Source organism: Martes martes (assembly GCF_963455335.1).
Source record: "Martes martes genome assembly, chromosome: 4".
Taxonomy (NCBI): Eukaryota; Metazoa; Chordata; class Mammalia; order Carnivora; family Mustelidae; genus Martes; species Martes martes.
Genome location: NC_137891.1, coordinates 43,700,541 through 43,725,692, shown reverse-complemented (window position 1 = coordinate 43,725,692; position 25,152 = coordinate 43,700,541). Strand labels below are relative to the sequence as shown.

The following is a 25,152-nucleotide window of genomic DNA, read 5'->3' as shown; positions in this document are numbered from 1 at the left end:
TGCGTTGGTTTTGCTTCCATCATGCTGGTTGTATGGCCTAAATCTACTAAAAACACCCCAGCAGAATGGCAGTCCGTCAGCCTGGTGTGTATGGTTTTACCACTGTCCAAAATACACAAAGGGATTTTTAGCAATCTAATCCTGCTAACACACAAAGGGGGCTCCTACAGGCTTTTAAAGTGCTGGGAGCCTCTAGACTCCGGAACTCTGGTTTAAAATGTAGAACTCAGCTCGACATTCTTATTTCTTTACCATTCAGAAATTATGGCCCAGTGAAGGGGGGTAGGGGCGGGAATTTAAGATCTCAAACTATGGTCCGTGGGAGGTGTTTCAAGTGAACATAGCTGAGGAGATTTAGAAACTTGGTTTGTAGGTTAATGCCATAAATACAAATGGAATTAAAGCAAAGTAATTTTTTTTCTACTTCGATTTAATTTATCCAGGAAAATATTTCAAGAGATGTATACCTCAGGATCAGAGGCTTCTGCCGTAACTTAGAAGCCCTTCTCCGTCAAAATTAATTCAATCACATTGTGTGTATAATGGTCCTAAAAAAGCCATGAACAACATGAGCCTGGCCCATCCTTCAGAGTAGTGAGGTATGATGCTCAGTGCCCACAGTGAAGTTTACTTCCTTGAGGTTTAGGCATTTAGAATAATGCCAGCTGGATCCTGGAACAAACTCAGCAAATAAGCAAAATTCCTCAATTATATCAGAAAATCCCAATTAGGGAACAGAGACCTGGATCCAGAACAATATTTTAAGGAAATTAAACATCTAATCTGAGTCAAGTGGCTTCTTTAGGAAATAGCCTGGTGTGAGTCTTATCCTTTTTCTGGCAGAGGCACAGTTTGGCAGACACAAGGGTGGTAACTGCCCAGCACTGCAGATTGAAATCAGATGTAGGCAACCTTCTCAATTTAAGCTGATTCAACACACAGACTAAACCAGGTAATTACAAATGCATGTGCCGGGGAGTGGAAAGAAGGGACGGAATGGGAACTTCTTTATTTTTTAAAGTGTTTTCAAAGATGGGAACAATTTTATAAATAAAGAAGTGGAATGATGCCAAATATAGAAACAGATGTTTTGGATCATGAAGCTGCTGGGAATTGAGCTTTCTTGCCTAGCGTCACTGGGTTCTGACCCAGGATTCAAGAGCTCTGGCTAGTTTCACCCCTATTCCCATTCCGAAGCTGTCCGATTCCATTCACTTACCACCCACTCCAGGGACAAAAACAACCTTGGGCTGTAGGAAAAGTACAACAAAGAGCAATTCAAATGAGCGAGTGGGGGCGGGGGGGGGGGTAAGCTACATATCTTTATTGCTCTTTTTTGTTGTTGTTGTTAAGATTTTATTTATTTATTTGACAGAGATCACAAGTAGGCAGAGAGGCAGGCAGAGAGAGAGGAAGGGAAGCAGGCTCCCTGCGGGGCTCGATCCCAGGACCCTGAGATCATGACCTGAGCTGAAGGCAGAGGCTTTAACCCACTGAGCCACCCTGGCGCCCCTCTTTATTGCTCTTAACATGGTATCACAATGAATGTGCAGGGGAATTTAGCACAGGTGTTCCATTTACAAAAAAACTCCAAAGTGCGTATTCCTTTTTAAAAAGCTCATTATAAAACAGACAAAGCAATTTCTATTAATACATTTCTCCAGTGTGGCTCTCCTGAGTTTCCTGTTGGCTCATCCTTACTTGCAAAACTGATGCCTTACCAGGGGCACTGGGCACCACTCAACCGTCACACTTCCGGGGACGGAGGAATGTGTAGAATCTTGTGAGTAACCTAATTTGGATCATTTGAAATTTCTAAGGTTTCTGCCATGCACAAAGGTGGAAAGTGCAGATTGTGTCTAATACCCAGGGGTATGTCAATGGTTTAATCTAGTTTTACATTTTTCAATTTATGCTTTTTTATAGTCAGGCTATTATTTCCTGATAGTTGTTTCTTTGTTCTTTCTTTTTTCTTTCCTTTCCCTCCCTTCCTTTCTTTCTTTCCTTCCTTCCTCCCTTCCTTCCCTTCCTTCCTTCCTTTTCTTCCTTCCTTCCCACACTCGCTTCCTTCCTTTTCCTTTCTCCCATTCATCATATAACTGAATTTCCCTCTCAGTCCTGTAAAGAACCATGCCGGCAACTGAATTGCCGGGACATGTAGAAAGCTCAAGAATACTACTTCAGGGGCGCCTGGGTGACTCAGTGGGTTAAGCCTCTGCCTTCGGCTCGGGTCGTGGTCCCAGGGTCCTGGGATCGAGCCCCGCATCGGGCTCCCCGCTCAGTGGGAAGCCTGCTTCCTCCTCTCTCTCTGCCTGCCTCTCTGCCTACTTGTGATCTCTCTGTCAAATAAATAAATAAAAATCTTAAAAAAAAATACTATTTCATAGCAAATTTCATTCCCAAAATCCATGGCACTTTATAGTTTTCCCTTATTTGTGATATTATTATTCCCTTTCTGGCATAAAGAATATTTTTCCCCTGATCTGAAAAATGGGAGTCAGCCATTGACCAAAGTTAAGGCTGTGACTCAGATGAAGAGTATGAGGCTGAATGAACCCCTCCCTTTTGCTAAGTGTGCTAATACTACAGGCGGAAGGGGAAACAAGGAACTGAAGCTCTGAAATGCCAAAGCTGTGTGTCAAAGACTATTGCTACTTTTGTTTCATCCCAGCAATTCTCTTCATCCCTGAGAACAAAATTGTCTCCTTCCTAGTTTAGATGCGTTGAGAATGGTCTTTCCTAGCCCTACCTGGAAAAAAATATATCCTTTGTGGTTCTCACAGTTGGAAATTCTTTTTCCAAGAAACAAAACACTTTCTCCCGATTACCTTAAGTTTCTCCAGGTCTGTACTCACCTACAATTCTCCAGAAAAACTCCTGCATACAAATGAGGCTCAAAGAAGAAAGTCGAATGACTACAGTTAAAACTCCCCAAATGTAAAGAACTCTACGACACATGGACTTAAATCCACAGTAAGATCACCTTGTACATTGGCATTGCACCGCACAGTTGAAGAAAATCACTTTTGAATACATTCTGCGGCCTGGGAAACCGAGGCCCGAAGAATAAATAACTCTTACAGGAAATGACCTGCTGAAAGTTCGCAGATGCACAGCTGAGGTTTGATTCACCCAGGCCTTCGGAAGGCAAATCAAACACATTCCCCAAAGTGCCACACTCTGGCCATTTTGGATTATTTCTTAGAGCCTGTTTCAGCAGGAATAATGTAAGCAGGGTGCTCCGCTCCTGAAAGCGGACAGAAGTTGGTGCAGGAAGCTGGAGCACGAAGACAAGGTATCATGGTCTTACAAGTGATGTCAATGTCTACATCACTTAGTGGCCTCAGAACTGGGGGCGAGGTACTTAACCCCCTAAGCAACAGTATCTACAACCAGGATGATGTAATTGCACAGTTGTTTAGGATGACGTCAGCACCTAGCACAGGGCCTGATGTTCAGGAGGTCCTGAATCAAATGGCAGAATGTAACAGCCCTTGGCACTGGCTGGAAGAAAACGACAATCTCAATCCTTGCTGGGTGCGATCTTTAGAATTAGAAAGCCTGTGGCCCCGTGCCTCCCGCCCCCAGGCACTGACAGCTGCATAGAAAACATCAGGGGGCGCCAGGGTGGCTCAGTGGGTTAAGCCTCTGCCTTCAGCCCAGGTCATGATCTCAGGGTCCTGGGATCGAGCCCGTGCATCAGACTCTCTGCTCAGCAGGGAGCCTGCTTCCCCCTCTCCCTCTGCCTGCCCCTCTGCCTGCTTGTGATCTCTCTGTCAAATGAATAAATAAAATCTTAAAAAAAAAAATCAACTTACTTCCCCTTCCACTTCATCAGTGACCACTTTTCCTGTACCTTCATTGTTCTCAGACCTTCAAAAAACTTACCAGTACTGACCATTTCCCCATTCCTCCTTTCTGAGTTCCCCCTGTTGAAATTCCCTCTAACTTTTGTGTTGAGATACTCAAATTCCGTTGTTACACTGTAACCTCTTTTTTCTGTCTATTCATTTCCCGCTAAATATTTGGGAGGAGGGGGGTGCCTGGGTGGCTCAGTCAGTTAAGCGGCTGCCTTTGGCTCGGGTCATGATCCCAGGGTCCTGGGATGGGGTTCCACATCCGGCTCCCTGCTCAGCGGGGAGCCTGCTTCTCCCTCTTGCCTGCTGCTCCCCTGCTTGTGCTCTCTCTGACAAATAAAATCTTTAAAACAACAAGTCCTTAAAAATACTAAATAAATAAACAAACAAATAAATAAATTTGGCAGGAGGGGGAAGCTGGCATAAAGAAAAGAAAATCTTTTCCTTCCTCCCACTCTCCCTTGTCAGCCCTCCTCATGGTTTCAAGTACAAGCGGTAACAAAATGAGACGCCAACCTGTTTCTCCAGCCTTTATTTCCCTCCTGAGCTACACTGTGGAACTCCATCCACCATGATGCTCCTGTCACCCAAGTCAGTATTCCCTAAATCTGACTCTGTGGTGTGGTTTGCTTCAGTCACTGGCAATAGTCAAGTTCAAGACTTTTGTCATCTTACTAGAAGCTCCTCTTTCCTTGGTCCCGGCAATGACTCAGGGCCAATCCCCACAGATCTTGGCTCCATGGTCTCTCTTCCCAGCTTTCCAAGCTCATAGTTTCTATGCAAGTTCCTTCCCTGCCCTTCCTGGTAGAATAGCTTCTATTTCTCTCCCTTAAACACACTGTTCACTTGGAAGGTTATAAAATACTTCTACTCATCTGCATGTCTCAACAACCTTACAAACTGAGACACAGAAACATTACTCTGGTTTTACAGATATGAAACCCAAAGCTCCAAGAGGTGACCCACTCTAGACCATTCTAGGTCCGGTGCTTCATCGACTATACCGTGAACATCTATGGATGCAGACAGCTGGCTGTTTAATATGAAAACAACAAAAAATCTTATTGTAACACAGAATCATAACAGCTTATGCTCTGAGAGCTACAAATTGTTCTGGGGATCAGTGGGTCTGACAGGATCATGGAGGCCTTATCGGAACCATGCTGTGAGGTTCCTGGGCTATAACTGTGTGGTAACTGATTCTACAGCATCCACTGAGGTCGGGTTTCTATGGTTTGGGACATATGGCACAGAGTCCACTGGGGGTGGTTCCATTAATTAAAGAAGGAGTAAAGAAGATGAAACCCCCCAGAATGACTTGCTCGCACTGTCAGGGCTTAGCAGGTTCTGGAAATATAAAGTTTGAAGATTTGATCAGTGTTTCTCTTTAAATGCAACAAAACTGTCCAACTTCAATGGAAACTGTGCAGTTCTGCACCTCTACAGGAATAACAAATAAAGGCTGTTTTAATCTGGGTGGGGGGGGAGACGGATACCAATTTGGTGGCTTAAAACTCAGAACTATTAATACTACAATTACTTTGTTTTCTGCCCATTTGCAGTTATTCGCTTTGATCCCCTAAGCTAGTACTGGTTATGGATCTCAAAGAAGAGTTATAGCAGGTTCTTTGGAAACAGGCCCAATCTGACAATGTTCATTGGGAAAAAACTATACAACGATGAGAACCAAATATGAATATGAAAAAATTAAAAAAAAACTGTTTAAGATGACCAGATTCGGCAAATTCCTTTTTTTTTTCTTTTTTTTAATTTACACTAACGCTGGCAGTATATTCTAGGTTCATACGTTGATACACTATAAGAGAGAGAAGAGAAAGCACAGGAAATACCATACATTTTTTAAAGGTTTTATTTATTTGAGAGAAGAGAGCATGAGCAGGGGGAGGGAGCAGCAGACTTCCTGCTGAGCAGGGAGCACGATGATGCAGGGGTCCCAATTGATCCCAGGACCCTGGGACCATGACCTGAGCCTAAGGCAGACACTTAACCGACTGAGCTACCCAGGAGCCCCCAGAAAGTATCATATTGCTTAGATGTCTGTCCCAAGTCCAGCATCGTTCTACCAGAATAACAATTACTAGTCTATAAATCCAAGTTAGAGAACTAGGTAGGAATAATATGAAGGAAGTCCAATGAGGAAAGACATACACTGATATACAATCAGGAAAAAAAAAGAAAATTCCCCTACTGCCATGTGGCTATTAAGAAGGTGGCCTCAGAGGCAGACAGCCTGGGCCGAGGGCCAGCTCACACTTACTCCTGAGACCCTGAGCAGAGGCCTAACCGCCCGAGACTCAGCTTTCCTCAGCTGCATAACAAGGACAAGAGCACCATCTACACTACCTGGGCTCCCAGGAAGAGTCTACGTGCCTGGCAGAGTTAAACATTCACCGTAGGTCTGTTGATCTCGCCTCAGGCCAAACAAACTTCCTGCCACCCCCACCAACCATGCTGGGCGTGGATTTCTGTGTGCCTGGGAAGCCTGCTGTATGGGACTGACCGGTCCTGGAGAGAGCACCCCCTTTTCCTCTGCGACGAGTCCCTGTCTAGATGATAAACCACAAGGCCCCCCTAACAGATGATACTTGTGTCTATTTGTTCTGGACTCTACACATTCCTCCTGCTCTTCTCCGCAGTTCAAGGTTTTCAACTCCTGTCTCCTCCTTCTGGAATTTTTCCACTGCCTACTTTTCAGAACCACTGGTTTTCCTAAGCGGAATGGGCATTAGTAGGTCCATGTTCGATGTGTGAAAACAGGTAGAAAGAGGAAGGCTAAATTCAGAAATCCCAGAAATAAGTATTCCTGGGTGCCGGCCCCTAACACAAACTGCTCAAAAGAAACCACCAGATCTAGAGATCTGGTCTTCAGATGCAGAAACTCAGACTCCGTCCTGAAGTCCCCATGGAGGGAAGCATAGTATTTTGTACATCTGTATTACCTACATATGCCTTTTTGAAGATTCAGATGAGATCAGGTATGATCTAAGTGAGAGATGGGTACATGTCTAGAATGGGAGGGGACTTCAAACTAAGGGAGAAAAAGACTGGGTTCAGTCAGAAATACAGTGAGTGTATGTGGAGATGCAGGACTGTGGGAAATAGAAGCAGATAATGATGTCTTACGTTACAGCCCTCAAAACCCTCTGAATTAAAACGCGGCGTAAAAAAACAACCCTCACAACGTTGTGTGTCAGCTATACTTCAACAAAAAACAAACAGACAAAAAAACTCTGAAACACCCCTGTGAGGTAAGCAAATAACATCTCATTCCTTCAGAAGAAATAAAGGCTCACAGAAGGGAAAGGATTCACCCCCAGGACACCGGACAGGGTAACTGAGCGGGAACCAGGATTCAGGTCCTCCTCTTGGGTTCTTTCTACCCCATGCACCTGCCTGGGAGCTTTGCTAGCAAAAGATGGCCATCAAATCTCCTGAGCGTGGCCTGTAAGTGGTGTCACCTTATAACTCATCATACAAACCAGAACTCTCGAGAATAAAGGGGACCACTCTGTAATTACACGGGACAACAGGAGTAAACCAGGTCTGCATCACTCAGACTGGGAGGTACGGTCACCCTGTACCCTGCCTTGTATTCTAATATCCTGATTTTCACATTAAACAGCACAAACCATTTAAGACTTTGTGCTATTTACTCTTTTTGGTTCACAGAGGCGATCTGTCTAGCTGGATTCAGTCACTGACTGAGTTTCTTCAAGTGTTTTAACCTGTGTTGTTCACGCACCCAAAAAATGAAGGTTACCTGTTCTACCAACTTTCTCCCCCAAAGGAAAAACACACACCCTGGGCAGATCAAAGCCAGTGAGTTTCTGAAGATTGTTCAAATAGGATCACCTGACGTGTATATCCCAAACCCCTCTTCTGCACGCCCTCCTCTTCCTTGATAGCCAACGTGTCATAAAATCCTGTCCATTTTATCTCATGGGTTCCCAGCCAACGGATACAACGGATACAATTTCCTCCAACCCCAGTGCCGCTATCAACCATCTTCATCCCCATCTGTCTCCTGAAACAGATTGGTCCCTCCTTTTCGTTTCCTCTAATCTCTCTCCACTCTGCAGCCTGAATGAGCCTTTCCAAACCCTCACGAGCCACACAGAGCCCTCCTGTTCTCAAAGCCTGACACGGCTTCTTTCTCCATCTTTTCTCTTCCTCCTGCACGGAGGCGCTGACGTGCCCCTTTCCCGAGGAAACAGTGACGAAGCAATGGGTCTGGATGGGTAAGGGGAGCAGCTGCTGACCAGTTCCTGATTATCCTTAAGTTATCAGATGACATGAAACTTAATTCCTGGAAGCTTTCAATACTAAACCTGTTAGGACTCTTATAATTTAGTGATTTGCCTCCTCTAATGCACTGTACCCTACATAAAAGCACGGGTACCCTCAGTGCCTAGCAACCTCCCCGACACAGAATAAAGCTCAAAACTTTGCTGTTGAAAGAATAAATGAATGTGTGGGTAGGAGTAATGTAGAGTTGTATGTATTGAGTCACAAACTGCCTTGGGCAGGTCACAAACATGACTTTTTTTTTTTTTTTGAGGAATGCCCATTAATTTCTTAGTACAGTTTTTAAATCAATGGTTCCTACATTTAATGGGAATTTTTTTTTTCAACCAATTACTATGGCAGTGAGACTGCCTATGTATTTTTCTAAAGAACAAAGAACAATTTATCAAATTTCTACAGCACAGTACTGGGTGGGTCTTATTTGGGGGTTGAGCGGCTAAGATTCAAAAAAACCCCTGGAACAGAAGAGAGTCCTGAGAAGTACCTGGGCTCTCTTCTCTGCTGGGTCAAGCAGTCCTGGCCTAAGAGATGCCCATCCCGGGGCCAACCACGGGGAAGGCTGGCATAGGGAGTTAGATCCTAACCCAAGGAAATCAAAGTTGTTCTGCTTCTGCCCCGGAGGGGCCTATGGAGCTTTCTGGACCTGAGGTGACTTACAAGCAACACTGCTGGGGTGACTTTTATCAGGTCATTTCTATGAAAATGCATATATTCCACAATGTGAGGAAAAAAATAGACTAAAGAAAAATAATATGTTGGATTTAAAGTTTTGCCCTCACTTGTAAGTTAAAAGTAAAGAATCCCTGTAGGGAAAAATAAAAAAGTATTTACCTATAAATTTGGGCATAAGATAGAGCTGACTAAACTTACTACCACCAGGCACTCAGACTATTCCCAGACCCTGTCATTCCTCAGAGAAGTCCAACATTAATTTAGGGCTAGTGGATTAACTTCTCTGTCAAGTCCTTCGTCAAACCACTTTTATAGTATATGTGTGTGTGGACTTATGTCCAAGTCTGGAGGAGACTCAGCTTCATTCCAATGAAATCTCTCTTTTACCTTTTGCTCTCCTAGCCTCAGGAAAATGTTTACATTGCTTTTGAAGAAAAGGAACTCAATTATTGGCGGGATCAAGTCCCCCACACTGACTCTAAGTCTTATAAGAGGTACTGCAGTTTAAAGAAATCAGACTTAAGTTGCCTCTCAGATGATCTGCATCCAAAAATGACTGTAATGATCCTCACTTCAATAATGCTAAGTCCTAGTGTCAAGATCATGGATTTTTCTGGATGGATGTCAGGAATAAAGATACAAAGCATTTAGCTCCTGAAGGAATACAGCATGCTATTTCCCAAATACAAAGACTTAGTTTTTCAAGCTCTTCCTAAACATTCACCTTTAGAATTCAGTGGCCTACAAAATATTCCTACCATACATAACAGCCCCAAAGTGTTCTTGTGTAAGTGATGTTTTAGTGAAGGCAATTACTGTGTTTCATGGTATTACTAACTTAAATGGAGCAGGACAAATTCTCTCCAAAGGATGTTAATAGAAATTAAAACAACAACAACAACAAAAACACAAAACAAGGTCCTTAAATATTTTAGCCACAAGATGCCAATAAAATTGAATTTATGTCTAGCTTAATTCAACAATGGAAAAGTCAGCAGTTAAAGAGTAGATAAACTTCCCTTTGTCCCTCTTTTCCTGAGAAACTTTCAAAATGTTGAAAATCAATTCCTTTTGTCCCCTTGTTATTCATCTGCTACACATTAAATAGAAACTCTGGGCATCGAGTGATTCCCGCAGGGTCTTTCATCTGCGGAGAAGCCTGGTACAAATTAAATTCTTATTCTCCCTCACAAATTATAGATATGTATTGTAGTAGGCCATTGATTTATCAGTGGACGCTCTTGCTAATTCAGCTCGGTGAGACTAGCTAACTATAGTCCTTTATCTGAAGTTACCGTGGGGTGGGGGGTGACTGTGGGGCCACATTAATTAATTAATGCAAAGCATTACCACGTTGTTCTGACTTTCCAGGCTCTACTTTAAAAAGCATTCTGTTAAGTACCGTGTTTTAGTTACTTCCCAGATCCTTGAGCCATTTGGGTTATGGGTGTGAATTTTAATATACTCAAGTAATACCAAATAATATTACCTCCAGTGGTGATGTGATCTATGAAATGACCAGCATAATGGTTATTATAAATAACATGGAAAAACGGACTGTGCAGTGGATCTCTTAGGTTGAACTGATGCAGGCGCCGTTTTCCTACCGGAATTTAGGCCCCATAGCGAAGGGAGTGGCTGCGATGCCAGCCCCACAGCAGGGCTTTGGAGAGCATGTCTGCACAGGGCGTCCCTATGGAACCCCTTCTACTAGAAGAAAACCACACACAGATGCTGACAGACGCGCGCGCACGCACACAGCCGAGTCCGGAGCCTTAAACGGTGCGAGGAAGTTGTGAGCATTTCCCTTTCGTCTGTTATCTACCAAAGACGTTAAAAACCCTTCTTGGCAGAGTTGTCCTTTTAGGTCTTTAATAGAGACATTTGCTCAAGTTCTTCATGGATTCCACAAGTGCCATGACTCCGCCCCAATTGTTCTAATTTCTACCCCCCCCCTCCAAAGACGGGTTCGTCTACAATCCAATACCCACTTTTACTGGGGACCTCCTGGACTCCAAACCGAGCACTCGCGTTATGGAAACGATCTGCTTGCCATGCAAGCTCCCACCAGCGCCTCACCTCGCTCGAATCCTCCTGCTGATTGATGACGGCCAGCGCGTCCTCCGCCGCCTGCCGCTTGGCCTCGGCCACCGTGCGCTCCATCTTGGCGCGCTCGGTCGTGATCATGTCATGGGCTTTCCGCTCGGCCTCCGATACCGCCTTCTGCAGCTCGGTCATCGCCTGGCGCTTCACCTCGTTGACCGCCTCCTCTGTGTGCCAGGAAGGCCGCACCGGACAAGAGAACATTTCCCTGTTAGCGCAGGACCTTGGCCACTGATCGCTGTTAAACACAATTCTAGGGAAGGGGCGTGACTCTCATCGCAATTATTGGGCAGTTCTCTGGGCTGCCTAAAAACCCAGCAGCTTTCTGAAATTCATTTAGGAAAACAAAGGGTGAGGTGTTTTTTTTTTTTTTTAACTTGCGTGTCTGGGAATATTTTTTAAACCACTACTGCATCACTACAACTTTTCCACCTAACTAGTACCTCCAGAAATGATTAGGAAACCAGACTTCAGTAGTTTAAGGACGAATACCACTACCAGAAACCTGCCTGGAATAATTCAGACACGTTGACACGGTTTGCTACGAGGCTATAGGTTAATATGCACATAGGGAGTCCACGTTAAAAAAAAAGCTTTCAGAAGAAAAGAGGAAGGGGATGGATTTTACACACATACAAATCTCAGTGCTAACAATTATTTTGCTGGTGAAACGTAGCACAATAGTGAAACATACAGCAGTACAGTGAAGGTAATTCACATGGCAATTATGTCAATGTAGACCTTGCAAAGAAAATCCAGGATGAAACAGATGATCTGGCTTTTCTTTTTCCTAAGTCATTTCCCGAGTCATGTGGATTTATGCCCTTAACAGGCTAGATGATAGGGTTCTGTAAAAATCATTTTCTCATTTCCCAGTTTTAAGCCGTTGTCCATCTACTCCATCAAATATATACACAGCTTTGCATAACCAACTGTTGCACTAGACAAATGTAATTGAATCATACCAGAGGCCAAAACAATCGGGCCTGCCTACAGACCTGCAAGGTGTCAAATCAGCTCTTTATTTTTGGCTGTGGAAAGGGTGCAAAGATTTGACTAATGTACAATATGAGATTGACAACTAAAACAAGTAATTTCCATTTAAAAAAATTAACTGTTCTAATTAACAAGGGAAAATATCCTCCCCCTAAATTAGTTTATCTAATTTTCATCTTTATTCAAAGCAAAATGACAATGATTAATTGAAAATTTAATAAGCAGTAATTATTAACTTGGCAAACCTAGTACCAATTAACACTCTATTAAAACTAATTATGACATGTTTCATTCAAGTGTTTGCACTTAATTGTTTCACCCACTTAAAAAGCACCTTAATTAAATGTTCTGTTTAATTAAAAACATAGATTCCTAATAAAAAAATGTTTTACTGTAGATTAAAAATGTAAGAGATGCAAATACTCCTAAGGTTTCTTAGATGTCAGTGGTTTGTTTCATACATCTAGAGCCCTGGCCTGGAGGACCAAGGAAAGCTCTCCACTTGTAATTAGCCGGCATGACTTCTGCAGCCCAGGTCACTTCAGTCACAGTATTTCTGAACTTTTCTTTTGTAATGACTGTCTGCTAGGTTTTATACGCCAAACTATAAGGGAAAGATCCAGACCGGAAATATTAACCAAAATATGTTAAGCCTTTGTTGGTTGCTCTAAGATACGCCATTTAAAACCTGGATAGAAACAGCACCGCACAGAGCTTGCTGGTCTTCACCAGGAGGCAAAAGGATGCCTTTATTACCCTATCATAAACGACCAGGGGCACCAGGGAAGTACTGCCCTTCTAACTAGACAGCCAGGGTCTAATTTAGTTTGAATATTCAAGGTGAATTAAAATTCTATCTAAGTGGTAATACAGGACAATAATTTTTGCTTACGATCAAAGCTGTAGCTTGACTAATTGTGTATGCAAATCAGGCAATTTATATTTAAATTATGCATTCCTATTCTAATCCCACAGGCATATACAGATCAGCAAAGAGAGTTGGTAGGACATTTGCAAGGTGCTTGAATATTTATTACCAACTGCAAACATTCACTGATCGTTTGAAAAAGAAATATACTGAAGAAAACACTTGGTTGTGATTTGAAAACCATCTTTACGTTAGATTTTTTTTCCTCACTTTTATGAAGACTTTCCATACCTTTATGGTGTGTTCGTTTACTTTTGCTGTTGCTTTTAAAAATACTAATTTTAGGGGGAAACTGATGAGGCCTTCAACATTGGTTAGGACCCAAAATATTTTAAAATGTGTACTGTTACACTATTACATTGTTATACTCATTAATTAATGGGGTAACACGCAGAATTTGAATGGGGTCTGTGAATTACATACTATTAACGTCCTGATTTTGGTAACTGTACTACAGTTATTTATGCAAGAGAATGTCCTTGTTCCTAGGAAATGCACACTAAAATGTTTAGGGTAAAAGGGCATTACATCTGCACCTTACTCTCAAATGGTTGGGGGAAAATATGTGTAACAGACAAAGAAAGGGAGGGAAGGAAAGAGGAATAGAAAGATATTAAAGCAAATACAGTAAAATAGGGAAAACTGGGTAAGAAGAATACAGCAATTTTTTATACCATTTTTTGCAACTTTTCTGCAGGTTTGAAACCATTTCAAAATAAAATGGTGCTAAAGGTTGTATGATATACTTTCATGCACAGGACATACTTTTTGCAATTAGAATTTCCTGTGAAAAAGGATGCACTGGTTATATACTACATTGAATTTTGAGAGCTCTACCCCTTTGATATTTTTCAAATGCTTTAAACATTCTTTTATTTACTTATCTTTTGCCACAAAGGTAATGTATAATAGTTTGATTGCAAAGACACATTTTATAGGTCTTCTTCTAAAAAAAATTTTGTCCACAGCAGATTTTAGAATCTTGGGGGAAAAAGCTTTCCAATTGTAACAAGCCGATGTCACATTCTGCCCTTGGTGTTTTCATCATGCTGGATGCCCTGACTCTCAACGCTAGAAATGCTTTTTAATAAGCCTATAAAGATAAATATTAAAAAAGCAGTTATTAAAGATTTCCAGATAAAATTGTCGCCTGTACTTAAGGGATTTAATATACTCCTCAATATGAGCATCTAACCATAGAAAACTGTCCCAAAACTGTTTTTGTGCAGCAGATTAGGGATATTATTGTGAGAATAACACAAATACACAAATGTAATTGACCCCGCTTCCAAGTCCTATTTCAGACTGAAGCCCTAAGACAGAACATTGGCGCATCTAAAAAATGTTCTGGGCATCATGTGTTTGCTAAGGTTAAACGCTTCTTAGAGAGTCCACAGACACAACAGGAGCAAGGACTGTTCTTTCTCTCCTTGTGTCGCCCTCACGATGTCAAGTATACCCAGAATTAGTTTCAGAAACCCATAAAACAGTGAAGAAAAATAAGAGTGGACTCAATAGATTACAACATGTCAGATTTTTAAAGAACCTGATTAAGTGGCAAATATACAGTGCCGTTCTGAATCTGCTTCCAACTGCTTACCACTTACGGTAGGACTTCCTTTGTGCAGAGCTATTCAAGTTGACTTTCCAACAAAGGTGGTACGTTCAGAAAAATCCGCTCTCGCTTAATAGCAGTCAAACAAAGACTTGAGCAGATAATAGCACAGCAAAAGAATTTGGGTAACACGAGGCTTTCCCGTCAATTTTTCTTTATGAACGATCAAGGATTTAACTTAAATACACATAAATAAGGGAGATGCAGAGAAAGACTCTCTCCCGCCACAGAAAATGTCATCCTTCTGCTGTCCCAAATGACCATTCTTTGTGTCTCTTACTGGAATAAGTTGCACTGATAGCTTAAGAATGGGGAAGAAAAAGTGGTCAGAAAGAAGATGTAGCAATTCTTTTTCCAGATAGGTGACACCTGGCACATTTTAACAGCTGGAGAGTACCCCGTGACCCAGGAAGAAATCTTAGAGGTGATGCTGTGAATCTGTAAGAGTATGCAGCTGAGCAACATACATAGCATTTAAGCTGAATATGCTATCTGATTGGCATACTGGACATTCGAGAGAGCCTTCTGGTTCTCAATCGAAGCTACCAGGTCTAGCATACTATCAGATTTGGAAACTTCTTGTCACTCTTACAAAAACAGGTTTTTCTTAAAAAATCTGTAAAAACACTTGATAAGAGCCAAATGATCAGAGCATCAGCCAAGTTGCAAAAAACTATGGACATGGCTGGGTCAAATCACAACCTCAAGAGACACTTTCCCTTCACTATTTCTCCTACACCCATCCAACCCTTTGCAGAAAGAGCATTTTCCAGTTTTTCCAGTCAAACTATTTTAATAGTTGGAGTTTGGAGCAGCTCAAAGCCACAGTATGTGTCTGTCACATCATCTTTAACTCTTGAAACAGGTTGTATGTTTTCTCTCATGAGTCAGTTTTTGCAAGGTTTTGGCTCAACTTTTCTAAGTGTTGGTGTTCCCCCAAGATTCTGCCAGATCTGAACCCTCTGATGCCAGTGTGTCACCGGGAACTTTAAATCAGCCCCAGAATGGAGACCAGTATCTCTTAAGGAAAATCTGACACTGTACATAGGAGGGAGGAATAGAAGTTTAGCATAACTTGGGTCATTTAATTTAGGAAACAATTTAGTTCTGGTCACCGAGTATTAATTAGCACAGAAGATCAATTTTAAATACTGGTTGTAGTTGTAAAATCTGGGAGTTAGTTCCTCAACAAGTCAACTAGTTTTGTTAGGATTTTTTTAAAAGAATTTCGGAGATGTGCCAATTGTATCTCCATTTTTAAAAATCAGGAGAAAAGACTGACGTGTGCAATTTAATTTCTAAAACATCAGATTTGTTTTTTTTCATTGAGTAAACTGCATGCAAGCTGAGACCTCTTACGCCAGCTTTCAGCCTGAAACCATGACAGCACCTGAAAAACAGGGGTTTAGAACAGAAACGTTGCCAGACGGTCAATTACGTGGCACTAGCAGATGCTCCTAAAATGAAAACTATTCCATGTTCTAATCAGGCCTGGCGAAAGAATATTAATTAGGATTTAAAATTTTTTGGTTTGTGGTGGGGGGCTGTTTTGTTTTTGTTGTTGTTCGCAGGAAAGGCCCTCCTTGTCGCTCCTCACATCACTGCGTGAACAACTGTGCACAGCTGCCAGAACACTAGACTCGTGTTTTTCAACAGTTCTTACCAGCTTTCTTCCAGATCTCCTCTGGCACGTATCCAGAAGCAGGCCTGTGAAGGAATTCCCGATGCGCATCTAGGAAAAGGATGCAAAGCGGGTAGGGAGAGGAAGAAAGCACCATAAGCACGTTATGTCACTACACAGAATAGAAGCAAGCAATGCCCGTTCTCTTGGCTGCTCTACAAAAACGTAATTTTGAAAGGCTGAGCGTTTCACTTCTAGAAAATAAACACAAATAGCAAGGCCAGTCATCAGAGCTCAAGGCAAACAGAAGGTCATTGGTCTAAATGCCTTGTACGCTCAAAATTAAACAACGTCAATGATTACATTATACAATATGATGTCTGGGAGCACTGGTCCCAGAACCCTCTCACTCTGGGAATTTCTACAGGCATGCTTTATTTTGTTACAGAAAATAAATTGTATTTGGTAGTTTTCTTTTCAAGAGTCAGATGGGTAGTTAAAAAATCAAATCTTAGGCTAATATAATTTTCACATAGCTCTGATTCTAGCACCTTTCAAGAAATAGTGAGCCTAGATGGGATTGGGAGGGAGACAAACCATAAAAGACTCAAACTCAAGAAACAGACTGAGGGTTGCGGGGGGGGGGGGGGGGGGGGCGGGACGGGAGAGGGTGGTGGGGAAATGGACATTGGGGAGGGTATGGGCTATGATGAGTGCTGTGAAATGTGTAAACCTGACGATTCACAGACCTGTACCCCTGGGGATAAAAATACATTATATGTTTATTAAAATAAAAAAATTAAAAAAAAAAAAAAAAGAAATAGTGAGCCTTACTCCATAGCCAACCAGTTCTCACAATGACCTAAGAATCTCGCCGAGCACTAAACATTTTCTCACAAATCGGATCATATGGATTTGACATGGGTGGAAGGAAGAAAGCCTCATTAGAATGGATTCAGAGATATTCAGTTAACAAAACAGGATTCGTACACGCTTTCTAAAGCAAAATGACGTTTCACTTTAAAGGAAACGCTGGGCCTATCCTTGTCAAATTTTAAACGTTTGAGAAAACAGATCACAATAAGCTGATGTAGGAATGCTGACCTCCAAAACAACGTGATTGTGGAAATGATAGGATACCTTTTACATTTTTCTAGGTATCACAGAAAATAAACTGAAAATGTACATGGTCTTCCACTGTTAAAGTATGTACTACCCATCTTCCATATTGAATTTTCAATGAAAGCCTATATATTTAGAGATTTGGGGGCAAGAAAAAAAATTTTAATTTTTATAAAGACAACAATCATTCAACCTCTGGTAAATTTCAAGTAATTAAAATTTTCCCAACATTTTAAGAAATGTCAAGTACCAGAATACAGAATATGGAAAACAGAGAAAAGCACACTCAATTTAGCTAAGTAGACATCATTTTACATTTGAATGCCTTAAATAGGTTTGAATGTTTTGATTCCTTGTAGGGTACATTGATTACCAGTGGCTAAAGCTGAAGATTTCCCCAACTATTCTGAATTAGCAAAAGCTTATTATAGCTTAATGAAGGGCATCTGGAAACTCTGTATTATCTTTGCAATGTTTTTTAAATCTGTAATTATTCCAAATATACAAATTCTTAAAACTTTATAATTTCATGATTACGTGATAATCAGATGCACTTGAAATACCCATTCTCATGGCTATTCTCATGCACACATTGAATTCTATAAGGAAAATGATGAAACCCAAAATATTTTTATTTAAGTAATTTTCATTCATAAAACAGCTAGATAAAACTGTTTGGAGCACACACAACTTCAAGAAAATGTGATATGGCTAATTAGATTCATCAGAATTACCTTCCACACCACTATTTCCAGAATAAAGAAAGAAAGTGTAATCAAGTTCACATTCCTTAAGACACATCGAAACAGAAACCTACGGCAGCTTTTAAAGACAGTTTTTTAGGAAGAGATTTTGGCTTAAAGTGTAAGAATTGATATATAAATAAAAATCATGTCTTCTCCAAAGTAGCAAAAGAAAAAAAAATTTTTTTTTCCATTTATTGGATTAAGTAAAGATCAACAGCTTAGTAAAAATTATCTATAATGGCTAATCTTTATTACAGGCAATGGGAAAGGTAATATTAAGTCATCCAAAGGCCAAGCATAAAAGAAACTAATTACCGCCCCAGAGAGCTTAGACAGAAGAGACTTCATTCTAGATCCCAGTGAAGTTGAATCTTAGCTTTGCCACCTACTAGTCAGGTGACATTGCTCAGGTTACGTTTTCCATGTCTCAGTCACCACATCTGTAAAGTGGGACACCAGTACAACATTTGAGTGCACTGCTGTGGAGACTGAAAGAGGTACTTCCTATTACATGCTCAGCATGGCACACTCCAAATTCTCATTAGACATTAGACGCTATTACCTTCATTACTGTTAACACCATTATGACTTAGTAGGCTGTCCAGTAAGAAGGGATACTTATTTCCTCATCAATAATTAAGGTGGAAAAAAGCACCTTAAAGTTTCTTCTCCTAGCATTTAAATTCACATAGCACAAAACTTAAAAAGAAACGAAAGGAAAAAAGAAAAACAAAAAAAAACTCTCAAGAGATTTGGAATAAGCAATATTCAACAGTAATTTTTTATTCCCTGAGTATATGTCACTGTGGGATAGAAGTTATTTCCATAGTTAGTAATTCTGTCTTAGTCCTTATTGGGAAGTCCTCAAATTTCTTACATGTTACTTGTATAAATTTTATTTAAAACTCATAAATGTTTATAGTCTCCAAAATTAATCAAACATGATGTTTAAGCCTTAATCAAGCACCCACCTTCCCAGGCGTTGTACAGTAGAGACTGTGAGGGTCCGTATACCACACTGGACAGTTACGCAGTATTTCGAGTTGGCTATATATCCCTAAAATTCTCAGTGACATGAAGACTCAAACTGCACCTGACCGTGAAACCAACAGAAACACCAAAGCCAATAATCAAGTAAAACTCTTCTTAATTCCAGCCTACTTTCTGAAAGAATTTCTTTTTGAAATGAGAGGAATCCAAAGGCAAAAAATTTTTATAAAATATACACAGATTCACATATATATGTAAATGTATAAGAATGGAGAAATCAGATGTACTCCTCAGAATCTACTTTTGATACACCGATGAATAAAATCGCTACAGAAACCAAATGCCTAATAAATATGCTATCTTCTCTTCTGTTGAAGTAGTAGCAATAACAATGTCTTTATAGGCAATGTTGAGTTTAAAAAACAAAAAAAAAATCCTGAAGTTGCTCTATACGACAAGAGACAACTTCCCTCTTGGGACCTCCTTAATTTAGAACATTGACTGCTCTAGGGCACCTGGGTGGCTCAGTGGGTTAAGCCTTTGCTTTCAGCTCAGGTCATGATCTCAGGGTCCTAGGATCGAGGCCCACATTGGGCTCTCTGCTCATCAAGGAGCCTGCTTCTCTCTCTCTCTCTGCCTACTTATGATCTCTCTCTCTCTCTGTGTCAAATAAATAAATAAAATCTTTTAAAAAATTTTAAAAAAAAGAATATTGACTGCTCTAGACAAACCTCTGTAAAACACCTTATGTTTGTAAGGCCCCAATTTTAAAGAAGCAATTTTTTATTCACCACTAAATCTTGACCACCTATAAAACATCAGTTGCTATAAAATGGATAGCTGTATTAAAATGCAGTCACAGAAACAAAGACCAAAGAGCCTATAGGAGATGGTTTAAAATGTGAAACATATACATATGTAACTACTGAAAAACTGCAAAATTATAGAAAAGTCCTAAATTGAGTTCTGGCTTTCTTTGGGACACAAATTGTTTGGGGGCGAGAGGAGAAGAGGAGGACCCTCCAGAAGAGAACACATCTATGAAGAGAGGGACTGCGTCAAGGTGTAGGAGTAGTTCTAAGACATGGAGAAGAACAGAAAAAGCAATCTATGATGTAGGAAATGGAAGATACACTACACTTACGACAGAATGGAGACCATTGGATACTAAAAACAGCAAGGGCCACCATCAGTATATATGAAGGGATGAGCTGATAGCCTTTGGAGAACCAATGGGACCTCATCTGACCCAGGACAGCAAGGCTGAAAGCTTGGCAGCATCTACGTATGGCCTCTGTCCTGTAGTGGGCAGAATGAAGCTAAGATCATGATACTATCTATCACAAAAACCACCAAAAGAAAGGACAGGTTAGGGGTGCCTGGGTGGCTCAGTGTGTTAAAGCCTCTGCCTTCGGCTCAGGTCATGATCCCAGGGTCCTGGGATCGAGCCCCGCATCGGGCTCTCTGCTCCGTGGAGAGCCTGCTTTCTCCTCTCTCTCTGCCTGCCTCTCTGCCTACTTGTGATCTCTGTCAAATAAATAAATAAAATCTTAAAAAAAAAAAGAAAAAAGAAAGGACAGGTTAAGTGGGTTCATCTTTACAAATGTTAGTTATTATTTTTAAGGATAATGAATTCAGAAACTTCAATATTTTGTTGCACAGGCCCAAACCAAACCTAGAAGCCAGGAACTGCTGCAGTATTTCTTTTTTTAACAATAAAAGAACCTAGTGCTCTAGGAAGCAATCAACTCTTCTTGTTTTTAAAAGATGGGTATATTTAACTATTACTCCCTTCTTTTTAAACCCAATATACTTAAATACAGTGGGCACTTAGAAACTCAGCTGAATGATCTTGAAATGAATTTCATGATGTGATTTAAAGGAATCGATACAAGTATATAAAACTCTAAACTTTTACATGCAGATATAATCTGAATAATGTGTTTGTGGCTTTTATAATCTGATAGTAAGACAGGATATATTTCTTTGGCTGGGAGCAAACTATTTTTCCATAGTCTTGTATTATGAAGTAGGGTCCCAAAGGTACAACAAATTTACTGTGTTTAAGACAGAATTCCCCTTTCCTGTTTTTCTGCCTGTTAAAATAGTCACCTAAAAATTACTGTTTTGAAGAATTTTCAGAATGAAAAAAGTACTTAAGAATTTACTCTAATTTTATAATCTTGGATGCGAAGTAAGTTGGCTTCATATACCCCTGTCCCTTTAAGTTCTTTTTCAGATTACGTATTAGAAATAATAATAACAGCTATTACTTTTATCACACCTACTATGGGTCAGGTGCTGTCCCATATGATTTATACCAATTAACTCATTTAACACAGAAACATCTATAATGTATGTATTATCATCATTCCCATTTTATAGATGAGGAAACGGAGGCACAGAGAATTACTTGCCAAAGGTGACAAAACTAGGGAGAAGAGGAACGAGGGGTTCAAACCCAGACAATTTGTGCTTTTAACCTTCATGCTGGATTTCCTGAGGTTTTAGACAGTAATGAACAATTCTATAATTCAGTTATATGACAATCATAAAGCTTGCTGGCCAGTGGAATTTTAAAATACCAATTTCCCCACCAATCTACTTGAAGCAGGGGTGGTATTAATTTGCCAAACTCAAAAGTCCAGAGCTCTTTTATGAATGGTCAACTCGACTTCTCATTCCACTTAAAACAAACAAAAATCGTCTTTCTGGAACTCTTACCAAAGACATACATGAAGGTATTTTCACAATTTCATACATTCTCATTGCAATATCCAAACATTCAAAAAAGGGGAGAGGGATGCATTCCTATTTCAGAGATTTATGCCCAGTCTCTGACATTAGTCCATCACTGGATACTTCTTTTAACTCTAACAGTATAAAGAATTTCTCGAGAAATACAGAAGGAAAGCACACAAATACAAGATAAACTATAGGAAGATTCTAGAATAGTACACAGCCAGTAAAAAGAAAGTAATTTAAAGGAAATAAAATGTCAGGAGCCAAGAGAGTGATATGAACAGCATACAGAGAGAAAAGGGGAATGGAGACAAAGGAGGAGCAAAGCAGCGGCACAGAGACCCAGACCAACGCTCAGGCCCATGAAGTGCTAACCAGCAGCTCCCCACCTATATGTACAAAAGCAATTCTGCTTCAGTGACACTATGTGTCAATTCTGATGGCATTAGCCTCTCTTGGGTGAAATTTACAATGTAACAAAACTCAAATGTACAAAGAACAAGTCATACTTCGAAACTAGAGACAATTGTTTGAAAAATTAGCTTTCTAAAAAAAATAAAAAATAAAAAAATAAAAATTAGCTTTCTAACTTTAGTACTTAAATATCTGGACTTTTTCCTGGAAAGTGAGTAATAACAATAAAAATAAAAATCTATGAGCTCAAGGGAAAAATCTAATATTCTGAAGAGTCCTTCACGATACCAACCTGTTTTTGAGTCGAAACAACATTATGGGCTTAGTGTGTACTCAATTTTAAAAATTGCTCAAGAGGCTGTTCAAAATAGCCTTCATTTAGTATCTAGGGAAAACTCTCCAAAATTCAATTAGTAGTAGATTAGTCATGTTCTCTTAACTAATCCCCCACACTGACTTAACACTATGGATAGATTTCAAAAGTGAGAAGGGGAGTAAGTTTAACAAGTACAACAGAGTGGTCATGGAGGTTATGTTCTCCTCTGTCCAGTCGCCAAATGCAATTTAAAAATTCTCAGAGAAAAAAAAATTCTCATAGAGTGTGTATGTGTGTGTGACTAAACACTGCCAGTGTTTCCAAGCTAGGGAGGTAACCAAGGAAATATTTTGAACTAAAGATATCTCCTATAATATTATTCTGAAGTTCTGCAGGTCTCATTTGACCTCTGTAGCAGCTGCAGGGAATTAAGAGAATTGAGCTAAAAGAAACATGGGTAATGTAACTGCAGGATACAGAGATCTACATGTACATAAAGATACAGACATAGCCCTAGTTCTTATCTATACACACACATACACACACTCAACGACACACTCTCCGGAGGCAGAAATGAGACTCATCAGCCAGTAATCTCTGGTTTTTTCTTTACACATCAACGTATTCAACTCCAAAACCTAGGAGAGAACCTTTGAAAACACTTCATATGAAATCAGTGTGGTCCATGATTATAAACCACCAGCTGTCTCAGAGTCACAGCCCAGCCCCCACAAAAACAAAACTCACAGGCTTCAAGGCTAGGAGGGGGCGCACAATGAAAGGCCACGCTGGTTGCTTAAACTTGCGCACTGTGTGATTCTTGACAAGCTACCTCTCAAGTTGGGATGGTTTCTTAAAAGGTAGCCTACGGTTCTGTGGCCACAATGAACAGGACCGTTTATTAAAAGAAAAAAGTCAGAATCCAAACAGAGAAAGAAAATGCTTGCAGTCTTTGAATATTACAATCTCCAAAAACTTAAAGCCAAAGCAGCCTCGTGTGACCAAAACTAGGAATTCATAAAGCATCATCAGAAATAATGTAATTTGGGTACTCCTAAGAAGTTTTTAAAACCAACTTTATTCTTTTAGTTAACAGGGAAACTAAACCCATTGTCCTCGAGAACAATATACATTCGGATCACCAGAATGTACACACAACAGTGGTGATGATATAACATGTCCTATATTCTGGGTGCTGCAAATAACTCACTTAGGCATGAAGTCCCATTAGTGGCTGAACTTTTTCTTTGACAGTAGACAGCAGATAATCCTAATCCTGTCAGTTAAGGGGCCGTCTGGTGCCAGGGCACTACTTCTCCAATAGACCAGAAGCTCCTCGAGGGAAGGGAGGAAGGATTTTATTCCTTTATTATGTTGCCTAACACAATGCCTGGTACATAGTAAATGTTAAATAAGTACTGACTCAACAAATCAGTTCAATAAAGCAGGTTAAACTAAACTCTTGGACTCCTAAAATTTTATTTAGTTTGGCTTTCAATTTTTGCTGACACTGGGTGATTACATGTACCAGCTTCATTTGTCCTGAACAGATCTATCATGATTAACCAATTTTTGTTCACAATAAGGAAATAAAAAACAGGATACTTACTCAACTCTGCTCTAAATAGTTTTACATGGACTGGTGTTGATTCAAATTAAACCTATTTTCATTGCTTGCCTTAATGTATCCTAACAAATGCACATTCATCTTTAAAACATGCTTTAGAATAATACCTAGTGGGTGAAGTAAGTGACTTGGAATCTTTGTATAACACTTATTATGGTAATGAGCATTCAGCATTCAGGGATGAGCAGGAATCCACAAACCTAAAGCACAAAGGGAATTTTATTGCTTAGGAATAATTTTAATAAAAAATATAATATGATCAATAGCCAAGTAATAGACAAGTTTTCAATTTTTGATAATCAGCCAGGGGTGATAAGGAGGCCAAAGTCACTAGCTTAATCTGCACATGTGTAATTAGTTTTGTTTGCAGTGCAGACTGCGCCCTGAGTGAGTTGACAGGTGTGTGGCTAAACAAATAAGAAAACGAGATGAGAGAACACAGACAGACACAAATCCGTCTCCACTAAGTTTACTCAGATGGCACCCACGTGTAGTCGTCAGCAGCGTAAATGGTGACACCTTGTGATTAACTGAGGCGAAAGTTCACAGGCTACTCAAAAATTCTCCCAGGTTCAGGATCTCTTTCCATGTATCTGTGACGATATTCTATTTATAAGCTCAACATTCTCCATATATCAATTTAGATACGGTTACATATTAAGCATTCAATTTCTAAAGCTCGACTGTATTAGCAGTCGCATTAGAACTAATAAAAGCTTTACATGGTCCTGAAGCCAATATTACACTATATGTTAACTAAGTAGAATTTAAATAAAAATTTGAAAAAAAAAATTAAAAAATGAAGGCCTTACGCAATCTAGGTTAAGGTCAGGTCACCAGAAGACAGTGCTCCTTTCATGGCTAATTTGCAAGTGCCAGCTAGCAGACTATGTAACCGTTAGGTCTCTCTTCCTGGGTAAGCATTTTATGAAAATAAAAGATACAGCTAGAAAACAAAGCCATCTTAGAGACTGTGTCATCAATTAAAAATCAGACAACACATCCAACACCGTTTGGCAGCAGAACTCCCTGGAGAGTTGCTGCCCTCACAGAAGCTTGCGGCGCCCCGAGATTCTG

The 25,152-nt window shown here is 40.3% G+C and overlaps 1 protein-coding gene across 2 annotated transcripts in view; it reads right to left on the bottom strand.

The window, feature by feature from the left end:
- RUNX1T1 (RUNX1 partner transcriptional co-repressor 1) overlaps window positions 1–25,152 on the bottom strand; it is a 136,307-nt gene that overhangs the window by 3,071 nt on the left and 108,084 nt on the right. For both annotated transcript variants that reach the window (XM_080800428.1, XM_080800429.1), the window contains exons 9-10: window positions 16,161–16,229; window positions 10,935–11,125 (exon numbers count right to left, since the gene is read on the bottom strand). In XM_080800428.1, coding sequence (XP_080656554.1) covers window positions 10,935–11,125; window positions 16,161–16,229 — 260 coding nt within the window. The remainder of the gene's footprint in view (window positions 1–10,934; window positions 11,126–16,160; window positions 16,230–25,152) is intronic.